The following is a 24,925-nucleotide window of genomic DNA, read 5'->3' as shown; positions in this document are numbered from 1 at the left end:
CTCATGTGAAGAATTGACTCATTGGAAAAGACTGATGCTGGGAGGGATTGGGGGCAGGAGGAGAAGGGGACAACAGAGGATGAGATGGCTGGATGGCATCACCGACTCGATGGACATGAGTCTGAGTGAACTCTGGGAGTTGGTGATGGACAGGGAAGCCTGGCGTGGTGCAATTCAATAGGTCGCAAAGAGTCGGACACGACTGAGCGACTGAACTGAACTGAGTCGGACACGACTGAGCAACTGAACTGAACTGAATACTATCTTCTATGTAAGAACAAAATGTGTCTACACCTAGGCCGTCAGCTATGTGAATTTTTAACACCTGCTTCTTCCATATCTGGGTTTGTAGTTCAGTCGTGTCCGACTCTTTGTGACCCCATTAACTGCAGCACACCAGGCTTCCCTGTCCTTCACCATCTCCCAAGTTTGCTCAAATTCATGTCCATTGATTGAGTCGATGATGCCACCCAACCGTCTTATCCTCTGTCATCCGCTTCTCTTCTTGCCCTCAATCTTTCCCAGCATCAGGGTCTTTTCCAGTGAGTCAGCTCTTTACATCAGGTGGCCAAAGTATTGGAGCTTCAGCATCAGTCCTACCAATGAATATTCAGGGTTGATTTACTTTAAGATGGACTGGTTGGATCTCCTTGCAGTCCAAGGGCCTCTTAAGAGTCTTCTCCAGCACCACAGTTTGAAAGCGTCAGTTCTTTGGCACTTAGCCTTCTTTATGGTCCAACTGTCACATCCATAAATATCTCATATCCTCACGTATCTGGGTTTAGTGGGTTGTTTTTTTTTTTTTGACTCCTCATCTGCAACTGATTGGCTGTACTGAGAACTGCTCATGTTCTGCTGGTGGAAGTGAGAGCACAGCTCCCTCGTTTCCAGCCATTCCTTAAGCGCTTCCCTGACATTCTGTGCATGTGTCCAGTTTTAGGGATGCGGGGAGAGGATGTGGATCAGCTGGTGGCCTGCATCCAGAGCAAGCTGCCAGTCCTGACCTGCACACTGCAGCTGCGAGAGGAGTTCAAGCAGGAGGTGGAGGCAACGGCAGGCCTCTTGTACGTTGACGACCCCAACTGGCCTGGAATAGGAGTTGTCAGGTATGGTAAGACCATGAGCGGATCATTTTGTGAACCAGCTTAGAAATCTAAAATGAATTTGTGTAGTCACAGCACTCGGGTCTGATGCAGGTTCACCCAGACCTGGGCATTTAAAAGAGCACAGCTGGCAAGCGGCGCAGCATGCACTCAGGGAAGCAGGAGTTGCTGTGTTCTTTCTGCTCCAGCTTGAAAGTTACTAGCGCACCACTGACATGAACAGAGAGCTACAGCTCACCCCGGAGAACCACTTCCCAGTGGGGGCAGACCCTCCAGCCTCTGACTCACTGGGCATCTTGAGGCCCTTTGTCCCCTCTCGGGATGAGGGAAGCCTCCAGCTGGTCTTACGAGTGATGGGACTTCCTGGCCACGCCCCTCCTTGTACATTTCATGCACCTGGAGACTTGGGCTCCCCTGGGACATTCTTCAGGTTCGCTCTTGAGACCCTGTGAGCGGCTCCTTTGCCCTGTGTCTCCTTCCACACCCTTGGTAACTTCCAGCAGCTTCTCCTCCACCTGTCATCCTGTGTCTAGAGGGACACTTATTTTAGATTACTGAAGTGCTGTTATGTGATATTGTTTATAGGTATGAACACGCTAATGATGATAAGAGCAGTTTGAAATTGGATCCAGAAGGGGAAAAAATCCATGCTGGGCTCCTGAAAAAGTTAAATGAACTGGAATCTGACCTTACATTTAAAATGGGTAATTACTCCTATAAGTCAGCTGTGGACTTTGGAAGCCGTTTTCTAACTGGCCTAAAGGGAGTTGGGCTGTCTTAAGTGGTGTAACACTTCATAGCATGAGAGAGCTTCCTGCCCCTGCCACAGCCTCGCTGGGTCCTGAATCCGCAGTAGATCCATGCCCTCAGCCCCTAGGGGAGGCTGCCCTATGCCTGGCTGTGTGGTGTGCACGGAATGGCCTGTGTATGACTCGTGACAGCAGACTTGGGAACCAAGTTGGTCTGTTGTTTCTGCCCACAGGCCCTGAGTATAAAAGCATGAAGAGCTGTATTTACATTGGCATGGCGAGTGATGACATCGACGTTTCCGAACTAGTGGAGACCATCGCAGTCACAGCCCGAGAAATCGAGGAGAACTCAAGGGTCTGTAAGAGTAATCTGTGCCTCATTCTTTTTTTGGGTTTTCCCTGGACAACTAGGTGGAGTCACAAAGGAAGAAGCTTCCCTCGGCGATGTCTGTCCATTCATTCTTTGCCCAGGTGTGTAAAGGCCGCCTGTGAGCCAGGCGTTGAGCAGGTACCATGGCAGTCCCTGCCCTCGGTGAACTCATGAGCCAGCCTGGGAAAGACGTGAATGAGCAAGTGAGGTGGTGCATGCACGTTTGGGAAGATGTGTTCACATCATCTCTGCCCCGCAAGGCCAGGGGAGAGCTGGTCAGAGCTGGTCCTGGGGCTGGATGGGATGGTGCTTCGGGTAACAGAACTTCCCGCCCGTAATAGACCTGCTGCTCTTGGCCAGCTGGCACAGAGCACCAGGCTGTCAGGCTTACAGGACGCTCTCCACACCAGATATGAGTCATTAGGAATCCCTCAAAGGGAGGGAAAAGTGACCAGCGCGAGGCTGGCCTGAGAGGAGGCAGATGCCTGTGTCATGCAACTCACGTTTGGTAGGAGGGGTCCAGAAGAAAAGGGGTTTGAAATGGAGCCCAGGAGCCAGCTTTCTTGGGTAGGCATCTTCGTTCCTTTGGACCCCGCCTGTATCACTTCCGCCTCCGTTTCCGTGAATGTTGAGCACTGTGTCTTAGTTTTTCCCTCTGCCTGCACTGGGTCCTCCTGCAGTGCAGACTCTCCAGCTGTGACGCGCAGGTTTAGTTGCCCCAAGACGTGTGGGGTCTTAGTTCCCAGACCAGGAAACTCATGTCCCCTGCATTGGAGGCAGATTCTTAACCACTGGACCACCAGAGAAGTCCCTGTTGTGTCTGTTTCCTGTTGGTAGGACGTTCAGATCATAGGGGCAGTTCTTTCTCTTTCTGGCAAATGAGGCCAGTCACCGTGGCGCCAAACACTAGGCCTCCTTTAGCATCTTGATCTCTTCTATTTGATTTTCTGCTGTATTTTCACACTGACATGTTAAAGTACCATTTCCTAACACACTTTTTTTTTTTTTCCTAACACACTTTTGAAAAATATCCCCAGTGCTGTGTTTATAGTTCTAGAACCCCAGGAAGCAGCTTGGACAGATAATGCCTTTCTTGGTCTTAACACAGCTTCTGGAAAACATGACAGAAGTGGTTCGGAAAGGAATCCAGGAAGCTCAGGTTCAGCTGCAGAAGGCAAATGAGGAGCGGCTTCTGGAAGAGGTGAGGCTCCAGGCTGGGCCCCTGGCTGGACTCAGGCTGGGAGCTGGCCTCCGGATGACAGCCTTGAGCAACGGTTGTGTTTTGCAGGGGGTGTTACGGCAGATCCCCGTGGTCGGATCCGTGCTGAACTGGTTTTCTCCAGTACAAGCATCACAAAAAGGAAGGACGTTCAACCTGACAGCAGGTAGGACTACCTTCCTCCCACTTTCTCGCATCTGGATTATTTGGCCAGGTGTCCTGGGATGAGGAGCCGTGTCTGCGTCCCAGGCTTCACACCAGGCGCTGGGCCAGGACCTGAGAGGAGGCGAGGTTTGTCTGCCTGGACTCTCATCCTTCTCGCCTATCCTGACGGTTGCAACAGCGCGGGGGCAGGTGCCCGTGCCCCCAGCAGACTCCCCTTCCTGGGGTCCAAGCCCCGCAGCTGTCCGTTCGGATCAGTGTTAATATTCTTGCAGCTCTCCTGAGTGTTTTGCCCCAGTCAAGGGCTGCTTTTGCACGGGGCAAGTGAAAGGCTGTAGTCTGTAGCCTTTTTAGTTCAAACAGCAAGTATTCCCAGTTGCTGTTCTGCCATGGAGTAGGCTCCCCGAACCTGGGCCCTTCCCCAGGAAGTGATGACTACACGGTCAGAGGGCAGCAGGGGATAATCTGACTCTCCCCACCAGGCCTCAGCCTTTAGCCAAGAGGCGTCCACTCCTTGTTGCTAAAAGACATTTCCCACCAGGGCCTGGCTCTCCAGGCACGCTTGGGCCACACTGCAGGCTGGCTACACAGGCTGGCTGGGGAGTCAAGGCTGGAACACCCCACGGGGCCAGCATCTGGCTCAGGGGAGCTGGAGCCTTGGCAGGAAGCTCATGGGGAACGAAGCTGACGGGCCTCCACAGGGCCCCCTGCACTGGGCGCCTACCCCACACCTCCCTGCCCCCTTCCCGCAGGCTCCCTGGAGTCCACGGAACACACGTACGTCTACAAAGTACAAGGCTCAGGGGTCACACCGCCTCAGACCCCCACAGGCACTCGCGTTAAACAGAGGCTTCCAGGTACGTCAGTCCCCATGCCTGAGCTCACTGATACTGAAGAACGTTGTTCGTATTTCCCTGGGGAAAAGACCTTGGCCTCACATAACGCTTCTATGACCTGCATTCCTGTCTTCTTGGTTCTTCAACCCGAAGTTCTATTTCTCTTCACCTAAGAACAGTGGTCCCTGCCCCTGGGCTTCCCAGGTGGCGCTAGTGGTAAGAACCCACCTGCCAATGCAGGAGACTTGAGAGACAGGGGTTCAATCCCTGGGTCAGGAAGACCCCCTGGAGGAGGGCATGGCAACCTACTCTAGCATTCTAGCCTGGGAAATTCCAAGGATAGAGGAGCCTGGGGTGGCTGAGTCAGACACGACTGAAGCGCCTGGGCCCACGCGCACGTCTCTGCCCCTTCAGCCATCTCTGAGCCTTGGGGAGCCACCTGCGGAGCGTCACATTTTCCGTGTCCACTCTTCTGAGCTTCTCCCAGCTGGGGCTCCCTCATGGTCCCTGGCGCTGGGGGCATGTTAGTGTCCCATCAGCTTTCGTTTCTCGCCTCATCACTCAATGCTTCAGAGCCAGGGATCCCTGGGATTTCTGCTGTGATTAAATACAGATCGCTTAGAGCACAGCCGGCTTCTGCCGCAGGGGCGCCCTTTCCTGAACCATCAGTGCTGTTCATTGATCTTCCTCTAGGCCAGAAGCCTTTTAAAAGGTCCCTGCGTGGTTCGGATGCCATCAGTGAGACCAGCTCAGTCAGTCACATCGAAGACTTGGAGAAGGTGGAGCAGCTGTCAGGTGGGCAAGAGGCCTCAGAAGCTAACAGCCCTGAGCGGCACCCAGGGGCGCCTGCCCCTCTGGAAGCCGAGCCGCCTGGAGCCCTCCAAGACGGGGCCCAGGGCCTGCAACATGACCGCCCGCAGGTAGAAGAGCCAGAGAGCTTAAGATAAAACTCAGTGTTTGCCTGGAGACTGTACTGAATATTGTTTCAGGGAAATGAAGTTATTCTGAAAATGTGAACCGTGCCACATGCTGAGAGAAATTACTGTTATTTGTGCTTAACTGGGATGGTTGCACAAATGTGTGCCTGAGAGCCAGGCCCAGGCGGGCAGTTGACATGTCTGATTTTGTGGGTGTTGTAGAACAACCAACAACTACTGTTTCTGTCTACCCAACTGTAGTAACACCATTTCCCCCCCGTTACCATAAACACTTTTTATTCACAAAAAACATGAGAATTTTCAGTGCCCGCCACTTGAAATACTTGCGCTTCTCTTTCTAAACAGACACATGGAAGACTTTATAGGTTGCACATAGTACGTTCTTGGTGAGACAGCTTTCTAGAACTCTCCGGGTTCCCTGGGGCCCTGCTGCACAGACAGACGGCGATCTCTGCCATCTGTCTTACTTGGTGTTCAGTTGGATCAGGTTGCAATATGCAACTGGACTGTCTGGCTTGAAGGAGTGGGCATGATGGGGTTGTAACAGGAGCGTCAAAAGCCCTCTCCCGCACCCCCGCTGCTGCTGCCCCGAGACGTCGGTCAGGGCCGTGTCCGCTGAGCGGCAGCAGGTCAGGCTGGACCCGGCACTGCTTCTGGCTCGGCTCTGCCGCCAGCCCGTGTCTCCCTTTATATGCTATTTGTAAACAAATTAAAACTCCTCTATTCAGAGTAACTGTACAGACTCTTCTCAACCATATTATATATATATATATATATATATATGTATATTTTTAAATACTGGTAAAGCTTTTAAATTGGCACAGAAGTACAGACTGTACTCATTTCTATGTTTAATATCTGAAAACTCAACAGATGCTGCTCTTAAGAGCCTCATATTAAATATGCTGTGTAGCACCTTGTTATGTTGAAATTCTAAATTTAAGTCCACCTCTGACCTGTTCTCACGGGAACTTCTGGAGTGTCTGTTCACAGCAGCTCAGCCCTTTGGGCCCAACTCAGAAACCAGATCCAGAGGGGCAGCCTTTCTCAGGCTGATCAAGCCAGATGACTGCTGAAATAACTGAAGTGAACCCTTGACTACGGCCCATTTCTAAGTCCTGCGCCACTTCCTTTACCGTCGGCAGCGGCCCCTGTGCCTTTCAGTCCAGCAGTCAAGCTATGGGAGACCTTAAACGGTGGCAATTCACATTGGGTTTGGGGACTGTCGAATTGAAAGCCTTAGTTATACCATATTAAGCCTATAATTACACTCTGATTTGATGTGATTTCTGACATTTGGCACTTGTCAAAATGCAGTTTTCTTTTCTTCCTGGTGCAAATGATTAACAAGTCTTCCCTGTTTCTTTGGTGCAATGAAGTATAGCAGATAAAATGGGGGAAGGGGAAATTATTACCTTTAACAAGATTAATTTTTAAATGTTTTTATATATATTTGAAATTGTTAAATTGGTTTTGCTGAAACAATTTCACCCTTGAGATACTATTTGAATGTTGGTTTCAATAAAGGTTCTTGAAATTGTTCCCAGTTCTTCACTTCATAAATCTTGGCATTAATTGGGCACAGTGACTTCCTCTCGGATAGCAACTTCAAAAGAATAAACGTTTCTAAAAATACATAGTATCAGGTTTGAATCTGATGCTTCTAAAGTATTTTGAGGTTAAAAAACATCTGAGATGTATAAATTCTCGTCGCTGCATTTTAAACAAACTAAATGACAATTTTTCCTTTATTCACTAATTTAGCAGAATTAGGAAGACTTACCCAGACTTACCCAAGTATCTGAAATAGCTGCTTATAGAATAGTGAGAAAGCCAGCTTCTCCTCTGGCCTCTTAATACTAACCAAGAAGAAAACCTAAACAAATGCCTTTGCCAAAATAAGATTTTATTTTAAAGTCATCTGAAAAACAGGTAGGGAGTAAGGAGAGAGACCTCAGACTGAATGGAGGAAGATTCCAAGTTCACACTCTTCCCTGCCCCTGCCAGGGGTCTTTTGCTGTGTCAGAGAGGTGCTTTCTTTGGTAATTCCTATTTTTAGCTTCCTGAGGAAGAGATCTTTTCCCATAAGCCATCTTCATTTTTTTTGTAGAGTAGAGCCTTGTTCCCAGGAAACAGTGTGTTAGCTGGAGAAGGGTGTTTCTTTAAAAACATCAAGGTAGATCTGATATGTTCAACAAAGTGGGGGGGCTCAGCCAGAGGTGACGTGGAAAGGTTCTGGAAAAACAAAATTTGGGGTGTGAGAGGAGAACTGGCTCTGTTCCCTACTTTGATAAAGCTGTAAAGCTGTCAAGAGTGTCTCTGTGCTCCTTACACATTCATCAGGCTGTTCTCGGATCTCTGTATAAATATATAATTTGTAAAGTTACATAAGAAACAGGTGTGCTGGGTTAACGAGAACAAAGCAGATGGCTGCCTGTTGCTCTGCTGCGTAGACATCTACCCAGGATCCACTCACCCCCAACCTATATTAGGAGCAGCTCAGCAGGGTCTGCGAATGGTGCCCTCCACAGACACCGAAGGGAAAGCTGCTGTGGTCTCATCTACATTCTCTTCTTCGATAGATGAGGAAACCAGGGGCCAGAGAGGTGCCCAGCCTGTAGATGCTCACCTCTAGTATCTGCTTATCATCTTGCTGCAACCAGAAATCCACATGGGGAAATGGCGTCCAGGAATACGGTCCTATACGAAGTTGCTCTGTCTTTGCATCGTAAATGCTAATCATCTAAAAAAAGAACATTTCGGGCAGAATTTAAGGAGTGTTATCGGCAGAAATGCTGCCTTTACTGCAAGCTCCCGTGTCGTCTTGAACTTGAGGCATTTATCTGGTAGAGAAGCTTCTTTCAAGTTTTGTCTCACTGCAACAAGCTGCCGCTTAACTACTTCCCACCAGTCTAGTACTGCACTTGGTGGGCAACAGACATCATTTTGTTTAGTTCTGACAACAGTCCTGCAGGAAGGTGGTGTTTTTTCCATTTTGGTTGGAGACCTGAGGCTCAGAGATGGGCCTGCTGCCAAAGTCATGTGTCTGTAAGTGTCAGGGCTGGGCTGCAGACCCCGTTGTATCTGACCCAAGGTCATGCCCCTCGCTGCCTCCTTGTTCACACCCCTAAGTCATCTTGGAGATTAAAGCCACACATGCCTGTTGCCTCCTCAAGAGAAGGGAAAAGCCAACTCATAAAAATTTGCCAAATGATCAATTCCTTGAATTCTCAAATGTTGCCAGTGGTAGTTTCCAGCTTAACCAGCAATGTTCAATTTTGGTTACTGAGACTATGTCCTGCTGCTGCTGCTAAGTCACGTCAGTCGTGTCCCATAGATGGCAGCCCACCAGGCTCCTCCGTCCATGGGATTTCCCAGGCAAGAGTACTGGAGTGGGGTGCCATTGCCTTCTCCAAATATGTTCTGAATCTTAGCTAAATCAAGACTGTTCTGCTCCCTGAGAGACTGAGAAAGGAAACCTAACAATGTCAAAGGGTTGGCAGAACAGACCACTGGGTCCAGACGTTTCCAGTGAAAATGAAAGCTTTTCCTAAGCAAGCAGACTTCTTTTGGTTGCTCTGATGCAATTTCTGTTTTTTTTCACATTACGAGTTTTTAAAGGATTTTTTTCACTTGTTCCTCAAACAGCATGTCAGTCTTGTTTTTTTTCCCAACTTTTAAAATGAAGGTGTTAGTTAACTAAAAAGACCCAAAGGCAATCAGACTTTTAAACTGATCTGATTATTCTTTGGGGTCATCAATTCATCCCAGCAAACTGCTTTCCAGTGACCTCATCTAGGGACAGCATGACCTGCAGTAGAGAAAAGAAAAGCCTCTTCTCCCCACTTAGCTCTCCTTTCTTTGCAGTAACTTCACTGGTAAAGCTCTTACAAAGTACAAGGGGTTCATTTTGTTTGGATCTGGATGCAGGGAGAGTCACATATATCCCCAACATCTTCAGGGCACAGAACTGGGGTCTTGTGCTTCTAACCTAAAACATTCTTTCTTCTCTACGTGCTATGAGTGTGTGGTGGTTCCTGATCATGGGCAGCTTTCCAGAAGCTGTCAGAAACTTTTCATTTCCAAAGTGGATAAAGCTCAAGGCTTTGGAGTTTGATGGCCACCCCCCGCCTTTTCCCTTCACCCTGTTAAGACGATGCTGTCGGACTCACTGGTCCTCCTGTTAAAGCTCGGGCGGCCCGCAGCTCCTCCTCCGGACCTCGGTCTTGGAAGGAGGCTCTGTAGATTTCCGCAGTTTTGATGTTGACAGCTGTGAGGATGACAGGACAACTCTGATTGGCAAAAGGAGCTGGTAAGTCTCACACTCATACCATTGCCCGTGATAGGACTGAGCAAAGTTACATGTTGGTAGTCTCTCCCTTGCTGGGAAGGGAGAATGCAATGCTTTGGCCAGGCATCTCACTGAGAAGTGCTGAGGCCCGAGCTGGACCCAGTAAGACCTGGTTCCAGACCAAGGGCCGCCCCCACCCGGGAGACGCGCCATCTCTTCAGGCAGCCCGTGGCAAGGCCTCCCTGCTCAGCCCTGTGACAAGGAAGACAAGCCTTGACAAGACACGGCTGCGGACGTGGCCTGGGATCTGCGCCAGGGCTGGTGGTGTGTGTTGGTTATGACTATTTCTGACATACAAAGGATAGAGAATAAAGCAGTGAACACCCTGCCAAGCAAACCAAATGTTAGGGACATGGCAGAAGCCCCCTGCAGAGGCGGCCAGTCTCAGGACTCCCCTGGTGGCGCAGTGGTTCAAAACCTGCCTTCCAGTGCAGGAGACTCAGGCTCAGTCCCTGGTCAGGGGACCGAGATCCCACATGCGGCAGGGCAGGTAAGCCCTCACCTGCACTACTGAGCTCAGGCGCTTCAGCTAGAGAGAAGCCCAGGCACCGCAAGAAAGAACCCTACGTGCCACAACTAAGCCCAATGCACCCAAATACACACATAAAGTAAATAAATAAAGACAGCCAGTCCCAGCCTGTTAAAGCCTCAGGAGTCCCAGGGGCTGTCACAGGAGGAAGGGACACTCTGGCTTTCTTTCAGGCTAACCATCTTTAGCCTGATGGTTTCACTTTGCTTTGTAAGCTCTTTGTTCTCCATCAAAACCTTAATTAGTTCCCTGAGTATAAGAAGATTCAAATCGCCCCATTTCAGCCCCCAGAGTTCTGGCTAGAAAAAAGCAGAGGGGCCTCTTGGGGGAGCAGAGCCCACTGACATCGAGCTGTCCTCTAACCCGGCGAGGCCCAGGCTTTCTATTCACTACCTGTTTCCCTTCACAGTCTAGGACGTGGACATTGTTTCTCCCGTAGATATAAGGTCAGAGAAAGTAAGCTCCTTGCCCAGGCTCGCCCAGCAGATCCAGACAGGAGTCAGGACCCGGGCCCAAGGCTCTGCCACACTGACAGCTGCGGGCCCACCAGCTGCAGAATCTGCCTTTAACCAGTGTGAGATCACAGACCCTCCGCCCAGCATGCTACTTACCAATGCCGTAAATTATTGGAAAGTGGCTCTCATTTTCTTCCCGGTCATTTAATTCTAACACATTAAAAAAAAAAAAAGGAATTTTAAGATCTAATTTTAAAGAAATACTAAATAATTGCTTTCATTTTCTATAAACAGAGGCCAAGAAGGAGGCCCCCGCCTGCAAAGGGGGGGATCAGAACATGAAAGGGCCCGTGTCCTGTTTCCCAGCCAAGCCCGGGGCGGTCAGGTTGTTGGAACAAACTGCCCCTCCAGAGTCTGAGTCTCCGGTCACCCACACACATGGCGGCAGCTCCTCGTGGGACCGGCCCCAACCCTTCCTAGAAAACGGAAGAGGCTGCTGAGAATCCCTCAGAGGAGAGCCCTCAGGGGGTGGGGGGTCAGGATCTCAGCAGAGGCTGTGCGGGATCTGGATGAGGGAGGGCAGGGAGGGCCATGCCAGCAGATATGGGGAAAGCCAGAAGAGGGCAGCAATCCAACGACACGTGGTGCCGTCTGCAACTGAGGCACAGACGCAGGGTCCTGCCTTCAGGGCGAGGGCAAAACATCCCCCAAAGCTGCAGCTTTGCTCTGGGAGGAGTGGTGGAGCTCACCTGTCACACACAACGTCACCAGATGAATGTCATCTTCTTGTCTGTCAAATTCACCTACAGCGAGAATTTTAAAGCTCATGTCAAAAAAGTTCCCTTAAGCAGCAGAGCATACGCTGAACAAGTCAAGAGGGGGATGGAGGGTGGGATCCACCACCCTTAGACCACAGCCCGGCCTGTCCATCGGAGGCGGATACCCCTGAGCAGATGCCCAGCACCCTGCCTGCCAAGGGTCAGACGCGCGCCCAGCATCGGGCCCAGAGAAAACTCCCACGGAGACTTTCCTTTCTTCTCCCTATTCTGAGAGGCTGGCGGGACAAACAGTCATAAGATTTTAATCTTTCCCTAAAGAACGTTTTTTTCCTGATGGGTCATAAAATCTGACTGTTATGAAACATTTGGAAAGTATAGAAGAGTATAAGGAGTCTGTGGCTTTTGAAGGTGTAAGTGAATGGGCTTTTCCTGCCGATAATCCTAGCACTTAACAGTGTACTTCCTGCCGTGTTTGTCCGTGCACAGCTGAGCTCAGACACCGTGCAGGCACTGCCTGTCTGTACATGGTATTGCTTGTACATGCTGTTTTCCCATGCAGTGCAAACCTCTTCGTTACATATCTTTTAATGGTACGTATACCTATGCCTCTGCTGGTGGACAGTAGATTTCCTGCTGTAGATAATCTTTTGCCCACCTTCAGGTGTAAATCTCTATGCACACTTCAGATTAATTTTCTTAGAAAAGATTCTCAAAAGAGAAATTACTGGATCTGTGATGGACCATGATGCCAAAACGCTTTCCAGGTTCAGGTTCCACCAAAGTACTGCAGGGTGGAAGTATGCCCACCTTGCTGCTTCATGGTTAATCACAGAATGTTTTTTCTCATAGTAGTATTTGCTAATTTAACCAAGAAAAAATAGTATGATCAGGGTTATTTTAACTTTCTGCACATTAACAAGAACATTTCTGCAGGAGGGTGGTGTTTTTTTCCCCACACAATTCACAGGCTTACTGTGAGGCATCACCTGCTGTTTTGAAGGCAAACTATGTCCCCATCCCGTGAGTTCTATAAACGTTTAGCTCTTTGCTCTCCAGTGTTTATGGAAGATTTCAAGCTGAGCAGTTTGGGTGGCTCCCAGCAGGTGCGCCCCTCGTAGGTTCTGTACTAATTGAGATTTTCATCTAAGCAAAAATAGGTACACATTTTTATCAGATTTGAGGGGAAAAGTGAACTTACTAAGGAGCTGATGAGTCAGTTTCTGTGACAACTGCCTGTCGTCATTGAAGCCTCCCACGAGGTGTACTTCCAGCCTGGCAAAGAGACGAGAGTGGGAGCTCAGAGGCGGGACGGCTCAGCCTGGCAGGCCTGGGTCTGCCCTGAGCCTCAGCTCCTGGTTCCCGGCCCTGTTCACGCCATGGCGCACACACTGGGGCTCTGCCCGGGGGCCCAGGGGCGCTGTGTCTCAAACGTGATGCCACCGGGAGGCAAAAGAAAGAAAGGCTGGTCTGGAAGATAACGATTACATCACACTACTCACCCGCCCTGAGCGGGACACTTCAGAAACCTCTTAAAAGTCTCGGCCTGGTGCAGGGTCGGGGAGGGACGAGACTGACCCGGCCCTGCGTGGGGGCAACCCCGCCACCAGGAGGCCAGCATCTTGGAGAGACAGGGGTCTCATCTCCGTTTTACAGAGAAGAAAACTGGTTCAGCGTCTGACGCACATGCTTATCTATGACAGCAGCTTTTTCCTCAGTGCGTCCCCCGAGCACTGGCCGCATGAGACAGAAAAGCATTCTCGGGGTTCAATAAGCTTGGGAGGCCTTGCCCGCCCCCAGGGCAGCCACCAGGCACACAGCAGAGCACAGCAGCACAGTACAGCTCCCGGAAAACCTACAGCTGGAAAACCCGCATCAACTCTGTTAACCCTGCGTTTCCCAAGCTCACTTCTCTGCTAACTCCAGTCCTTGGCCTGTGACGACCTGGGGACCCGAGCTCAAGAGAGTGCAGCCACCTTTCACACTCCCTTCAACCAACAGAACCCTCCTGAGGAAGGCCCCAGAATCTTCCACGTCAGCAGCTCAGCGTGAAGCATCTGATGGCCTCGAATCCTCTCTCTCACAACCATGTGCTGAGAACCATGGTCCTGGGCCTGGAGCCCAGTCCAGCTATATACACTGCCGGGCTCAGTGTCTGACAGGACACAAGGTTGAGGCCAGCCCAGCCGATCACAGACCCGGCAAGGGGACAGTTAAACTTAAACACAGATCTGTGTTCCACTAGGGAAACTGCGACATCGAGGAGGCCTTCCTTAAATCCCTGGGATTTCGAGAACATGTGTATGACTAGACTAGTTCATTCCAGTGAACTGCTGCCCCAGACTTCAGATGAGAGCCATGCCTGCCAGGCCCGGTGATGAGAGAGAAAGGGGAGGCGACAGTGAGCACCAGCCAGACAGCCGGGCTGGGGCCACGGCTCCCTTAAGTAGCCACGTGGCTCCTGAGGGCCCACCCCGGGGGCCGCACGTGGGAGGCAGTCTGTCACTGGTGAGCAGGTGGGCGCTGTGCTGGGCGCCCAGGCGGGTGCCAGCTCTTGCGCACAGTCTGCAACACTGACCCCCTTCGTTCCCACCTTCCTTTTCCTCGCAGCCCGTCCACTACTTAACATCCTGCTTTGCTGGCGTCTCCTCCCCATGGACTGTGAGCCCCGGGGGCAGGGTTTTGTCTCCTCCATTCACTGCGAGGCCCCTGGCACCTATGAGCAGTTCCAGTTCACAGGAAACACTCAACAAACACCTCCTGAAGAAAGGGAGAGATTCCACTGCTGGGGTGCCACAAGGCATCGGCGGACACACAGAGGCCAAGAAAGCGCCACTGAGAACACAACTGCAGGTTCAAAGTCAGACCCTCCTTCTGGGACCGGCCCCGAGTCCCGTCGCCCACTCTGCCCTGAGCAGCTGCTGAGGCGAGGGTGGGCACCCCAGCAGCTTCCTCTACACGACGGGGCCACGTTCCCCACATGACGCAACGCAGGAGTGGGGCGCTCACCTTCCACATTGAGTGTGGTCGGAAAAGGATTTTATGGCGTTCATGATCAAGGGGACCTCAGCTTTGGTGTCACTTCCGTCACAGTGTGTCAAGCAGGTAGCCCCATTACCTGAAGAACAAGGGTGAAACGACTCATGTTATTCCCGATGAGAACTCGGGGTGCAGCCCAGGTCTACGCCTGTCCATTCGGACCACCTCATCTTTGAACGGCCTGCAAGAAGGAAAAACAGAGACGTCTGGGCTGCCCAGCCAACCCATCTGACCAGGGCCTCGGGGAGGGGCCATGCAGACGGAGGAGAGGTGAGCAGAGCCAGGAAACGCAAATTGAGACGCTCATGGTCCCACGCGGTGGGTCCAGGTAAGGAACAGTTTCCTGCGTGTCTCTCGTCATACCTGTGTGCCTCAGGACCACAATGTGACAAGTGGTGGCATCATCAGAACCCAGAATGGAGATGGAGCCTGTTTAAAAAAGAAATAAAATAAAATATCCACTAGCCTTTGGGGAGAAGGCCCAATTCACTGGTTCCTAACCTACCATCCTTTGGGGAGGTCACTGCAAGCTCTCTTTGCTGAACATACAGAAGGCCCTGGGGTCCCACTTGTTGAACAGACTGACCTCTGAGAAGTCTGGCTCTTTCCTGTTTAATTAAAAAAAAAAATAAAATAGTGATGGAAATTAGTGAGGATTGAGTAACTAGATAGATAGATGGAGAGAGCCAAAGTGCGCCCTAGGTGGAAACAGACCCTCGTGAGGTCTGAGGTGTGTGTATTATCTGACAGAAAGGCCAAAATAAAAACGCAGTGGGATAAATAAAAACACTACCATGTGGAACAGTGAAGAAAGCAAGGAAGTTCTGGGTTTTTTTCACCCTAGAGAACAACATTCTAAAACCTATGAAATAAGATGCAAAGATCCTTTTCTACAATTCTTTGCAACTATAAAGAGAATCAGATCAGATGGACTAGTGGAGTGAGTGGTTCAGAAATTACAGCCCTTCTTCACTTTCTTTAAAAATGAGGATGGGTCCAAGCCTTCCCTATGCCCCAACCTAGTAATCCCCCCTCTGGAAACCTGTACTGTAGGAATAACCCCAAATGCCAGTGCGCTTATCCCTGTGTTACTGGGAATGGCACGAAGCTGGGGACGACAACCGAAAAGGTAAGCAAATTATGCAGAACCGGCTCACAGCTGTTAACCCCACAGTCACAAACAATGAAGACCACGGGAAAGGAGCTTTGAGAAATGGAAAACTGAAGAGCGAGACACAAGAGTGGGAAAAGAAATTTAAGCTGTAAATATGCTATTAGTGCGACAATGCTGAAAACGTTACTACATATAAGGGAAAATACTGGAAGGAAAGCCACCGATATAACCATGATGGCGTTGGAACAAGGCCAACGCACGGCATTTAACTGTCCCAGCTGCCGTTCCTCTATTCTCCAAATGCCCTGTGAGGTAATTATGTTATTAAAGTAGAAAACCAGGGGACTTCCCTGGTGGTCCAGCGTTAAGACGCTGAGCATCCCATGCTGGGGGCAGGGGTTGGATCCCTGGCTAGGGAACTAAGACTCCACGTGCCACATGGCGTGGCCCAAAAGAAAGAAAAAGGCTACAGCAGAGAACCAAACAGGAGAACTCATAAATAAGCAAATTAACGAAAAGGTAGGGTAACATTAGGTGTCCACTGAGTGTCTGTATAAATTCTTCTGTAGTTAATCTGGAGCGGGGAAAACTCAGGTGGCCAGTTAATTCTTCGCCCAGTCGCTCAGTTGTGTCCGACTTTGCAATCCCAGAATGTAGCCCACCAGGCTCCTCTGTCCATGGGATTTCCCAGGCAAAAATACTGGAGTGGGTTGCCATTCCCTTCTCCAGGGGATCTTCCTGACCCAGAGATCAAACCTGGATCGCCTGCATTGCAGGCAGATTCTTTACTGTCTGAGCCACCAGGGAAGCCCAATTAATTCTTTAATGAGAATTAAATTTTTTTTTCAAAAATGTTCAAATTGATGCATCACTAAAATGTATCCTAATTTCCTTCTTACTTACAACAAATAAACTCCTCAATAAACAATTTCCTAACCACGTGTGCAAATACAGAGCATGTAGGTACTTGTCTAGACCAGGGAACATTTTTATAGACTTACACTGGCTGCTGGCCATTCCTCACAGCTGGGGCTAATTTCGGTTAGTGCTGGCTTACCAGACAAAATACAAGAGATAGAAGAGAACATGACAATCCATTCGATGAGTTATAAAAAGTTCTCTTCTAATAAACTTCCACTGATTAGAAGCAAGGCAGCAGTTACAGTGAGGAACTACAGCGAGAAACAGTGAGGAACCACTTCAGAAAGGAATTAAATTGGGGATCAGCAGATGCAAACTGTTACATACAGAATGGATAAACAACAAGGCCCTAACTGTATGCAGCACAGGGGACCAGTCAGTGTCCTGTAATAAATCATAATGGAAAACAATATGAGAAAGAACATAAATACATAAAACTGAATCACTGCTATACAGCAGAAATGAACACATCGCAGATTAACTATACTTCAATTTAAAATATTTTTCTAAAAAGAAAGCAACAAGGACTGAATGAAGCACAGTGTGCGACCCGAGGCCTGGAGTCAAAGAGAGAGAAATGCAGCCAATGGTGCAAAAACTCACACCTCAGAGCAGTGAGCGCTCTTCCTTTCCATACCACTTCTCACCTCAATTCAAGGCAAGATAATGGAGAACGCAGAATTTCTTTTTTTTTATCATTCCTTTAATACTCACCTCCTTTGGTTCGTTTCAGGGAGAGGGAGGGAGGAGTCAAGGCAAATTTTTACCGCTCCTTTTCACAACTGGGTCACCACCCAAAAGCAAAGCTATTTCTGAGAAATGAATTATCACTTGTTTACCTAAGCACCCCAAATCACAACGTCTCTGATCTACAGTGCCTACTGTTTCCCAGAGAAACAGAAGCGCGCTGATCGGGAGAGAGGACGGCCTGAAAGGGAAAACAGCGACGTGGGTCTGTCCCTTTCAAAAAGGAAGATTAGCTCAAGTTCTCCTCTAAGCAAAAACACACAGCCCTACTATATAAACTCGTATCCCTTCTGAAATAAAAGCAGCCCAGGTTTTTTTAATGTTCTGAACGCTCAGATTCACACACACACACCCCACCCCACCCCCAAAACCTCCTCCCTCAGTCTCTCTTGCTACTGCCCATCCTCATTTCTCAATTCCTATCTGAGGGCACTGTCCTCTTATCCCCAGGGTCAGTGCACTTGTTTCAGAAAAGGGCCAGACGGTAAATATTTGGGGCTTAGCAGACCGTGCAGTTTCAGCTCCTCAGTGTGAAATCAACAGAGGACACGTGACAAATGGCTGTGTCCCCAGAAAATATTTATGGGTGACAATGAACACTGAATTTCATGAGACTTCATGTGTCACGAAGTGACTTCATATTTCACATATCAGGAAGCATTCTTTTCTTTCCCCTCATCATTTAAAACTGTAGAAACCACTCTGGGCTGGTGGGTCATCCACCAACAGAACGCGGCCCGTGGCTGTAGCTGACTGTCCCTGGGTTCACCCATCACTGGGGTGCAACCCCAGAGGACAACTAAGTCCCCCTCACCCCTCTGCCAGACTCCGTCTTTCTTCCTTCAAAAACGGGAAAGCAAGTATGAAAGCACCGCCCGGCCCAGCCCTCGGGACTGAGCCTTCTTCCCCGCATAGGGCCCTACCCCATCGCCGTCCCATCTTCCCTCACACCTGCTGTGTAGCTGTGTAGTCTCTCGGTCGTGTCTGACCCTCTTTGTGACCCCATGGCCTGTAGCCCACCAGGCTTCTCTGTCCATGGGAGTTCCCAGGAAAGATTACTGCAGTGGGCTGCCATTTCCTCCTCCAGGGGATCTTCCTGAGCCAGGGATCGAACCTGCGTCTCCTGCATTGGCAGGTGGCTCCTTTACTGCTGAGCCACCTGGGAAGCCCAAGAAATGGGAGCACGATGGCACTCTGGCCAAGAACAGGGCCCGGGGCCTCCTGTGTGGGAGGTGAGAATTCTTCCACTGAACCCCATGCGCCTCTCACCTCAATTCCTGCAACTCGTGCCCCCAGCGAAAGGTACAAGGCATGACAATGCAGGGGGGCGGGGGGCGCCCCCCACTCACTCCTGGAGTGAGTGACCTGGGCAGAGCCTGAGCCCCTGTGCTTCATCCTGTCCTCTGGGAAACGAGGCCACTGCTTAGGGTGTGGGAGGATTAACTGGGAGCAGGCCTGCGGGGAGTGGCTGTCCCTACTCCCCACCTCTGCTCCCCAGTCCTGACCCCGAGGTCTCCCATACCCACTCTATCCTTGGGATGGCTGCCTGCATCCTTGCTTCAAAACACTGGTTCTGTTACAGGGTTTTTGTGCTCAAAAAGCCCTTCAATGGGATAATTACAGGGATTTATAAAGATTCAGCTCTGTGAATGTTCCTAAAGGGGAAAGAGCAGAAATGTCTCGCATGCTTAAAAGCAGGAACTACATTATGTGGAATTCCATGGGACCGTTAAGTCTTAAGATGCTGCAGGACCGGATTCTGAGCATCCAGAGGCTGGATAAGAGCGGAGGCTCTGGACCGCACCATCCGAGGGTGCTCTCTGCGGGGACGGCGGCATCTGCACCTGCTGTCTCATCTTGTAGCCGCTGTCACTCATGACTGTCGAGCACTAGAAACATGGGTAGTGTGACTGTGTGTGTGCTCACGATGCTTCAGTCGTGTCTGACTCTTTGCGACCCCATGGACTGTAGCCCGCCAGGCTCCTCGGTCCACGGGATTCTCCAGGCAAGGATACTGGAGTGGGTTGCCCTGCCCTCCTCCAGGGGATCTTCCCGACCCCACAACAGAACCCGCATCTCCTGCGTCTCCTGCACTGCAGGTGGATTCTTTAACCACTGAGCCACTTGGGAAGCGCAGTGTGACTGAGGAGCTGATTTTTTAATTTTATCGAATTTTGTTGCTAAGTCGCTTCAGTCGTGTCCGACTCTGTGTGACCCCAGAGACAACAGGCCACCAGGCTCCCCCGTCCCTGGGATTCTCCAGGCAAGAACACTGGAGTGGGTTGCTATTTCCCATGAATTTTAACTAAATGTAAACTGCCACCTGTGGCCAATGGCTACGGTACTGAGCAGCGCTGCTCCAGAGGCAAAGGCCAACCCGCCAGGGTTCACCTCGCACAGCATGCAAAACCTTGGGCAACTTACTCCACCCTCCGTGCCTCAGAGTCCCCAGCTGTAAAATGGGAACAGTATTAGTACCTGCCTCCTAGGGCTGGGATGCTTGGCGAGCTCCACAGCACTGCTATTACTGTTGCTGCTGTTATTATTATCCTACGCTAAACATAGCTATAGACGGGCTAGTAACTGCTGCTACTGCATACTCACAACCTACTGTCACAGGAAAAAAGACACCTTATAGAACAGAACATACAGTACGCTATCATGTAAAAAAGTACGTCATATACAAAGAAAAGCCTCTGTAAGGATATTCACCAAAGTGTGAAGCATGGTTGTGGTCACAGATTCCTTTTTCTTCTTTTTGAGACTTCTGTTTTCTTACCAAGGGGATACTACTTGCTATTAAACAAATAATAATTAAACCTTTCATTTCTCTACACTGTGTGTCAGCTGAATGACCCATCTAAACCTCTGCAACCTACGTATGACTGACCTCTCCCGGCTTGCCTCCCATTCTGCCCTCCTGCCCTCTGTGCCAGGGAAACCAGCCAGTTCAGCCGCCCTCGGAGCCCCTCCTGCCCTTCCCAGGGGCCGGGGGGCAGAGTCCAGTTGGCCCAGTGAGAATGCCTCCCCTCTCCCCTTAGGCCGCCGCATGTGGAAGCGGCCGCCCACCCCGGCCACACTCCTGTAAGGCAAACTGGTCCCCACTCTACAGCCTTTCTAGGCTGAGTCTCCCCAGAGGCCAAACCTCCCTTCTAGAGGTTCCCGGTATCCCACCTCATTCCCCTTCTCTCCACACTTAGGGTGCTGCCTTGGACTAACTTTTTCATAGAAACTTTCTAACAGACATAAAAATAGAGTGTCACTAAGTTCTTCAGGCAGCTGCAACTTTCTCCCCTTTGAGTTCCAGTCCCAACTTCAGCAGTTAAGTGACACAGCACAAGGAAGGAAAGTGCTTAACATGACGACTAGTGTCCGCTGGGCGCCCAGTACGTGCTGGCTGATATTACTACGGCTTTCTCGAAATGTAAGTTGAGAATCACAGAGTTGTCCCCTCTTCCCTTGTCAGTAACATCGCCTCATCTTTCGGGGGTCATTCTGCTCACTTGTTTGTGTAACACATATTTACAAAGCACAGATTCATGGCCAGGGTCTGCCCTAGGCTCTGAGGATACAAAGGGAAGATGCATACTCTGCCTTCAGGAAGCTTACGTTCTCGCAAGGGGAGGCGGAGATCAAGGGAAAATAAAACAAGCCTGCTGGACAAGATCATTACACACCACCCAACTGGTACAGAAGAAACCTCAAGAATATCTTTCCTAAGCCCACAGACTTGGCCAGATTCCTGAGCTCCACTTTGCCGAGTGAAAAGGGGCATTCTCCCCTGTACCGCACTTAATTAACAGTTAATGGTGTTTGAGCCACTCTGTGGCTAAAAAACATAAAAACCATCCCCACCCCATACATACCCTGACTGTGAGGAAAGAGGCAAAGGCCATAATCAAGGCACATGAGGGGCTCAGCGGGCATCTCTTAAATCCATGAAATGGGTTGAACTGGATCTGAGACAAGTGGGAGGTTTGGTTCCGATTTTTTTTTTTTTAACAGTAAAAACCGTTTTCTAAACAGTCTCTGCTTATGCATAGAATAAGGGTTCAGAGGTCTATCTAAGGACAAAAGCAGGAAACAAAACAAAAAAACCTTCCATAGGGTGTGGTCCTCAACACAGCCCAGCGGGGCGAAAACACCGAGGGCCCTTCCTTCCGTCTAAAAATACCCGGGAGCCCCACACCGCGGGGCTAGAAGCCCAGGGGACGCGCCGGGATGCCCCTGCCCACACCCGGAACAGCCTCCAGCTTCCTGAAACCCCCAGGAGGGTGGTACATTCACCGCGGGTGGGGATGCGCGGCGAGGGAGCGACCCAGGGCTCTGCCCAGATTCGCCTAAACGGGTCAAAATCCGGACTGGGGGGCTGGGGCCGCCCTATATGTGAGAGGGGGTCCCGGCGTGTCCTCCAGTCGCGGTGCTGGGCGACCTTGGGCAAGTCACCTAACCTCTCTGGGCCCCCGTCCCCTCCTCTGGAAAAAGAGGGGGGCCTCCGCAGATGCCCTGTAAGGTCCAAAGAAGGTAAAAGCCCCACAGACGCCTCAAGCCCGGGCTCCGGATGTGCCGACAGCACCTCAGCTGCGCCAAGTTTCGAGCCTGACTCCGGGTAGAGCTGGCGGTGCCGGCGGCGGCGGGCTGAGGACGGCTCTGGCCCGCCTGCGGGTTCCCTCGGGCCCGCCTCGTAGCCCCCCGCCCGGGCCCTGCTCACCTCCAGAAGCGGGTGGGCTCGGACCAGGTCCCCGGCGGACTGTGGCAGCCGCACTCGCCGCCCGTCCACGAGCAGCGGCATCGCGGAGGCGGCCGCCCGGGCAGGCCCTGGGAGGCAGCGGCCTCCCCACCCCGGGGCCGCCGTCCGCCCCCAGCCTCGGGCAGCCCCGCCCCGGCCCGCCGCGCCGCGCGTGCCTCCGGGAAATGGAGTCCGACGGAGGCGCAGTCCCCAGAGGCTAAGGAAACCTAGAGCGGGGTCGCAAGGCCCCATGGGAAACGTAGTACAAACCGGAGGGAGCCCCCTCCTCCGCAAGGGGCGCTGGGAAATGTAGTCCTGAAAATGTGGAAAGACACGCAGGATGGGGAGGAGCTGCGCTTCTCCAGAGGGCCTTTGCGCTCAGCTCCAGGATCACAAGGAAAAGGCGATGACACCCCACTCCAGTACTCTTGTCTGGAAAATCCCAAGGACGGAGGAGCCTGGTAGGCTACAGTCCATGGGATCGCTAAGAGTCGGACACGACTGAGCGACTTCACTTTCACGGGTTGGAGAAGGAAATGGCAACCCACTCCAGTGTTCTTGCCTGGAGAATCCCAGGGACGGGGGAGCCTGGTGGGCTGCCATCTATGGGGTCGCACAGAGTCGGACACTACTGAAGCAACTTAGCAGCAGCAGCAGCGGCAGCCAGGCTCACAATTCAGCCAACCTGGCCTGAGTTTGGGCACTGGGGTCGCCTAAGTTCATCATAGTGAACTGGAGAAAGTCTGCGAACCTGCGTGTTGCTTCAAACGGCTGTATTTAATGATTAACATAAACTGTTTATAGATGAAAAAATGGACCCTGAAGTTTGCTAGCCCCACACATTTAGAGATCGCTAATAATGATCTCTTTCAGATCATGGCTTCCCAGGCGGTGCAGGTGGTAAAAGAGCCTGCCTGCTAACGCAGGAGACTAAAAAGCTGCGAGTTCGATCCCTGGGTTGGGAAGACCTCCTGGAGGAGGAAAGAGCAACCCACTCCATGACTCCTGCCTGGAGAATTCAATGGACAGAGAGCCTGGTGGGCTACAGTCCATAGGGTCTGTAGAGTCAGACGCGACTGAAGAGACTTAGGACACAAGTAGGCGCAATAATGCTTGATGCTTGATGCTTGACATTAAATAGGCACTAAGAGATGGGCTGCATCCGGTCCCATCACTTCATGGGAAATAGATGGGGAAACAGGGGAAACAGTGTCAGACTTTATTTTTTGGGCTCCAAAATCACTGCAGATGGTGACTGCAGCCATGAAATTAAGACGCTTACTCCTTGGAAGAAAAGTTATGACCAACCTAGATAGTATATTCAAAAGCAGAGACATTACTTTGCCGACTAAGGTCAGTCTAGTCAAGGCTATGGTTTTTCCTGTGGTCATGTATGGGTGTGAGTTGGACTGTGAAGAAGGCTGAGCGCCAAAGGTGCTTTTGAACTGTGGGGTTGGAGAAGACTCTTGAGATTCCCTTGGACTGCAAGGAGATCCAACCAATCCATTCTGAAGGAGATCAACCCTGGGATTTCTTGGAAGGAATGATGCTAAAGCTGAAGCTCCAGTACTTTGGCCACCTCATGCAAAGAGTTGACTCATTGGAAAAGACTCTGATGCTGGGAGGGATTGGGGGCAGGAGGAGAAGGGGACGACCAAGGATGAGATGGCTGGATGGCATCGCGGACTCGATGGACATGAGTCTGAGTGAACTCCGGGAGTTGGTGATGGACAGGGAGGCCTGGCGTGCTGCGATTCATGGGGTTGCAAAGAGTCGGACACGACTGAGCGACTGAACTGACCTGAACTGAAGAGATGGGCTAAGAACCCTGGGAGTAAAGATCAGCAAAATGCCCTACAGACCCTACTGAGGACAGGTACGCTGGTGTGAGGCTTCTCACCCTGGAGCCAATACTATTCAAATAGATCCGACTCCACAATGAACAAAACAGTTTTAGAAAAGTCATAACGGTGAGATGATCAAGGGGGACGCACTTCACACAAAGCAAAAATTAGACTGTCTCTAGGATGCTGCAGTAAGCACTGCCTGGCAGGCAGAGCCTTCAGACCCTTCTCCTCCAGTTGAGTTTAAGTTGGTACCAAATAGGTAAACATGGGAGGAATGGAAGTTATCTTCGCCTTGAAAAGACTTTTCCATGCTTCCTGCATAACTTTCTCCCAAGGTGGTGAAACAACTGACTTTACATGAACAGTCATCAAATCCTCACAACCATGAAGTAGTTATTAGTAATTTCCACTTTCATTTTCAAAGTGGAGCTCAGAAAGACTAGGTAACTTGCTCAGGGTCACACCTCAGAAAGCAGACAGGTCTGACACCCTCGACACTTTCTAAGTACTTTCACATCTGTAAGAATTAGCCACTTCTCATTAAAGAAGGCCCACCCATAGCTGGCAAACAAAATGATGGACCCTGGGACTCCTACTCCATTGAAAGCCTGCTTTTGAGTATGAGGGATAGAAAAATCCTGTTTTCACATAATTCTAAAGATTAAACACTTTTTTTTTTTTCCACAGATGTTCCTTAAAACCCTGTAACTTTCTGGAAGTGTTTGTTCTCCTTGGACCAGTTGGGTGGGATGCCCTCTAGACGCATCTGGAAGTGATCCTCATCACCAATATGCAACTATTTCTGAGTACTTGCAACCTGGCCTTCCCTGGTGCCCCAGTGGTAAAGAATCCGCCTGCCAATGCAGAAAACATGGGTTTGATCCGTGGGTTGGGATGATCCCCTCCAGAAGGAAACGGCAATCCACTCCAGTATTCTTGCCTGGGAAACCTCATGGACAGAGAAGCCTGGTGAGCCATAGTCCATGGGGTTGCAAAAGTCAGACACAACTTAGTGACTAAACAACAACTTGCAAACACAC

General features: G+C 50.6%; 2 protein-coding genes across 5 annotated transcripts in view; one reads left to right on the top strand and one right to left on the bottom strand.

The window, feature by feature from the left end:
• Positions 1-6,918, top strand: part of PDXDC1 (pyridoxal dependent decarboxylase domain containing 1) — a 54,870-nt gene extending 47,952 nt beyond the window's left edge. The window contains exons 17-23 of one of the 2 annotated variants that reach the window (XM_018040590.1): positions 935-1,106; positions 1,689-1,807; positions 2,086-2,207; positions 3,331-3,423; positions 3,511-3,607; positions 4,356-4,460; positions 5,133-6,918. In XM_018040590.1, coding sequence (XP_017896079.1) covers positions 935-1,106; positions 1,689-1,807; positions 2,086-2,207; positions 3,331-3,423; positions 3,511-3,607; positions 4,356-4,460; positions 5,133-5,386 — 962 coding nt within the window. In that variant the 3' untranslated portion in view covers positions 5,387-6,918. The remainder of the gene's footprint in view (positions 1-934; positions 1,107-1,688; positions 1,808-2,085; positions 2,208-3,330; positions 3,424-3,510; positions 3,608-4,355; positions 4,461-5,132) is intronic. The other variant, XM_018040591.1, reaches the window with a different exon arrangement.
• On the bottom strand, positions 7,263-22,202 carry NTAN1 (N-terminal asparagine amidase). 3 transcript variants are annotated; one of them, XM_018040592.1, is made up of 10 exons: positions 22,021-22,202; positions 15,033-15,135; positions 14,891-14,956; positions 14,498-14,606; positions 12,690-12,763; positions 11,462-11,515; positions 10,869-10,922; positions 9,550-9,647; positions 8,007-8,120; positions 7,263-7,612 (listed from the first exon to the last, which is right to left on the bottom strand). In XM_018040592.1, exons 1-10 carry the CDS (start codon positions 22,099-22,101, stop codon positions 7,433-7,435), a joined length of 933 nt encoding a protein of 310 aa, XP_017896081.1. In that variant the 5' UTR covers positions 22,102-22,202; the 3' UTR covers positions 7,263-7,432. The 3 variants fall into 3 exon arrangements, with proteins under 3 accessions (XP_017896081.1, XP_017896082.1, XP_017896083.1); XM_018040593.1 differs by lacking the exon at positions 15,033-15,135 and having other exon boundaries at positions 22,021-22,152; XM_018040594.1 differs by lacking the exons at positions 14,891-14,956; positions 15,033-15,135 and having other exon boundaries at positions 22,021-22,151.

Source organism: Capra hircus, chromosome 25 (genome assembly GCF_001704415.2).
Source record: "Capra hircus breed San Clemente chromosome 25, ASM170441v1, whole genome shotgun sequence".
NCBI lineage: Eukaryota > Metazoa > Chordata > Mammalia > Artiodactyla > Bovidae > Capra > Capra hircus.
The sequence above is the reverse complement of the archived record's forward strand: the minus strand, read 5'-3'. Positions and strand labels throughout refer to the sequence as shown.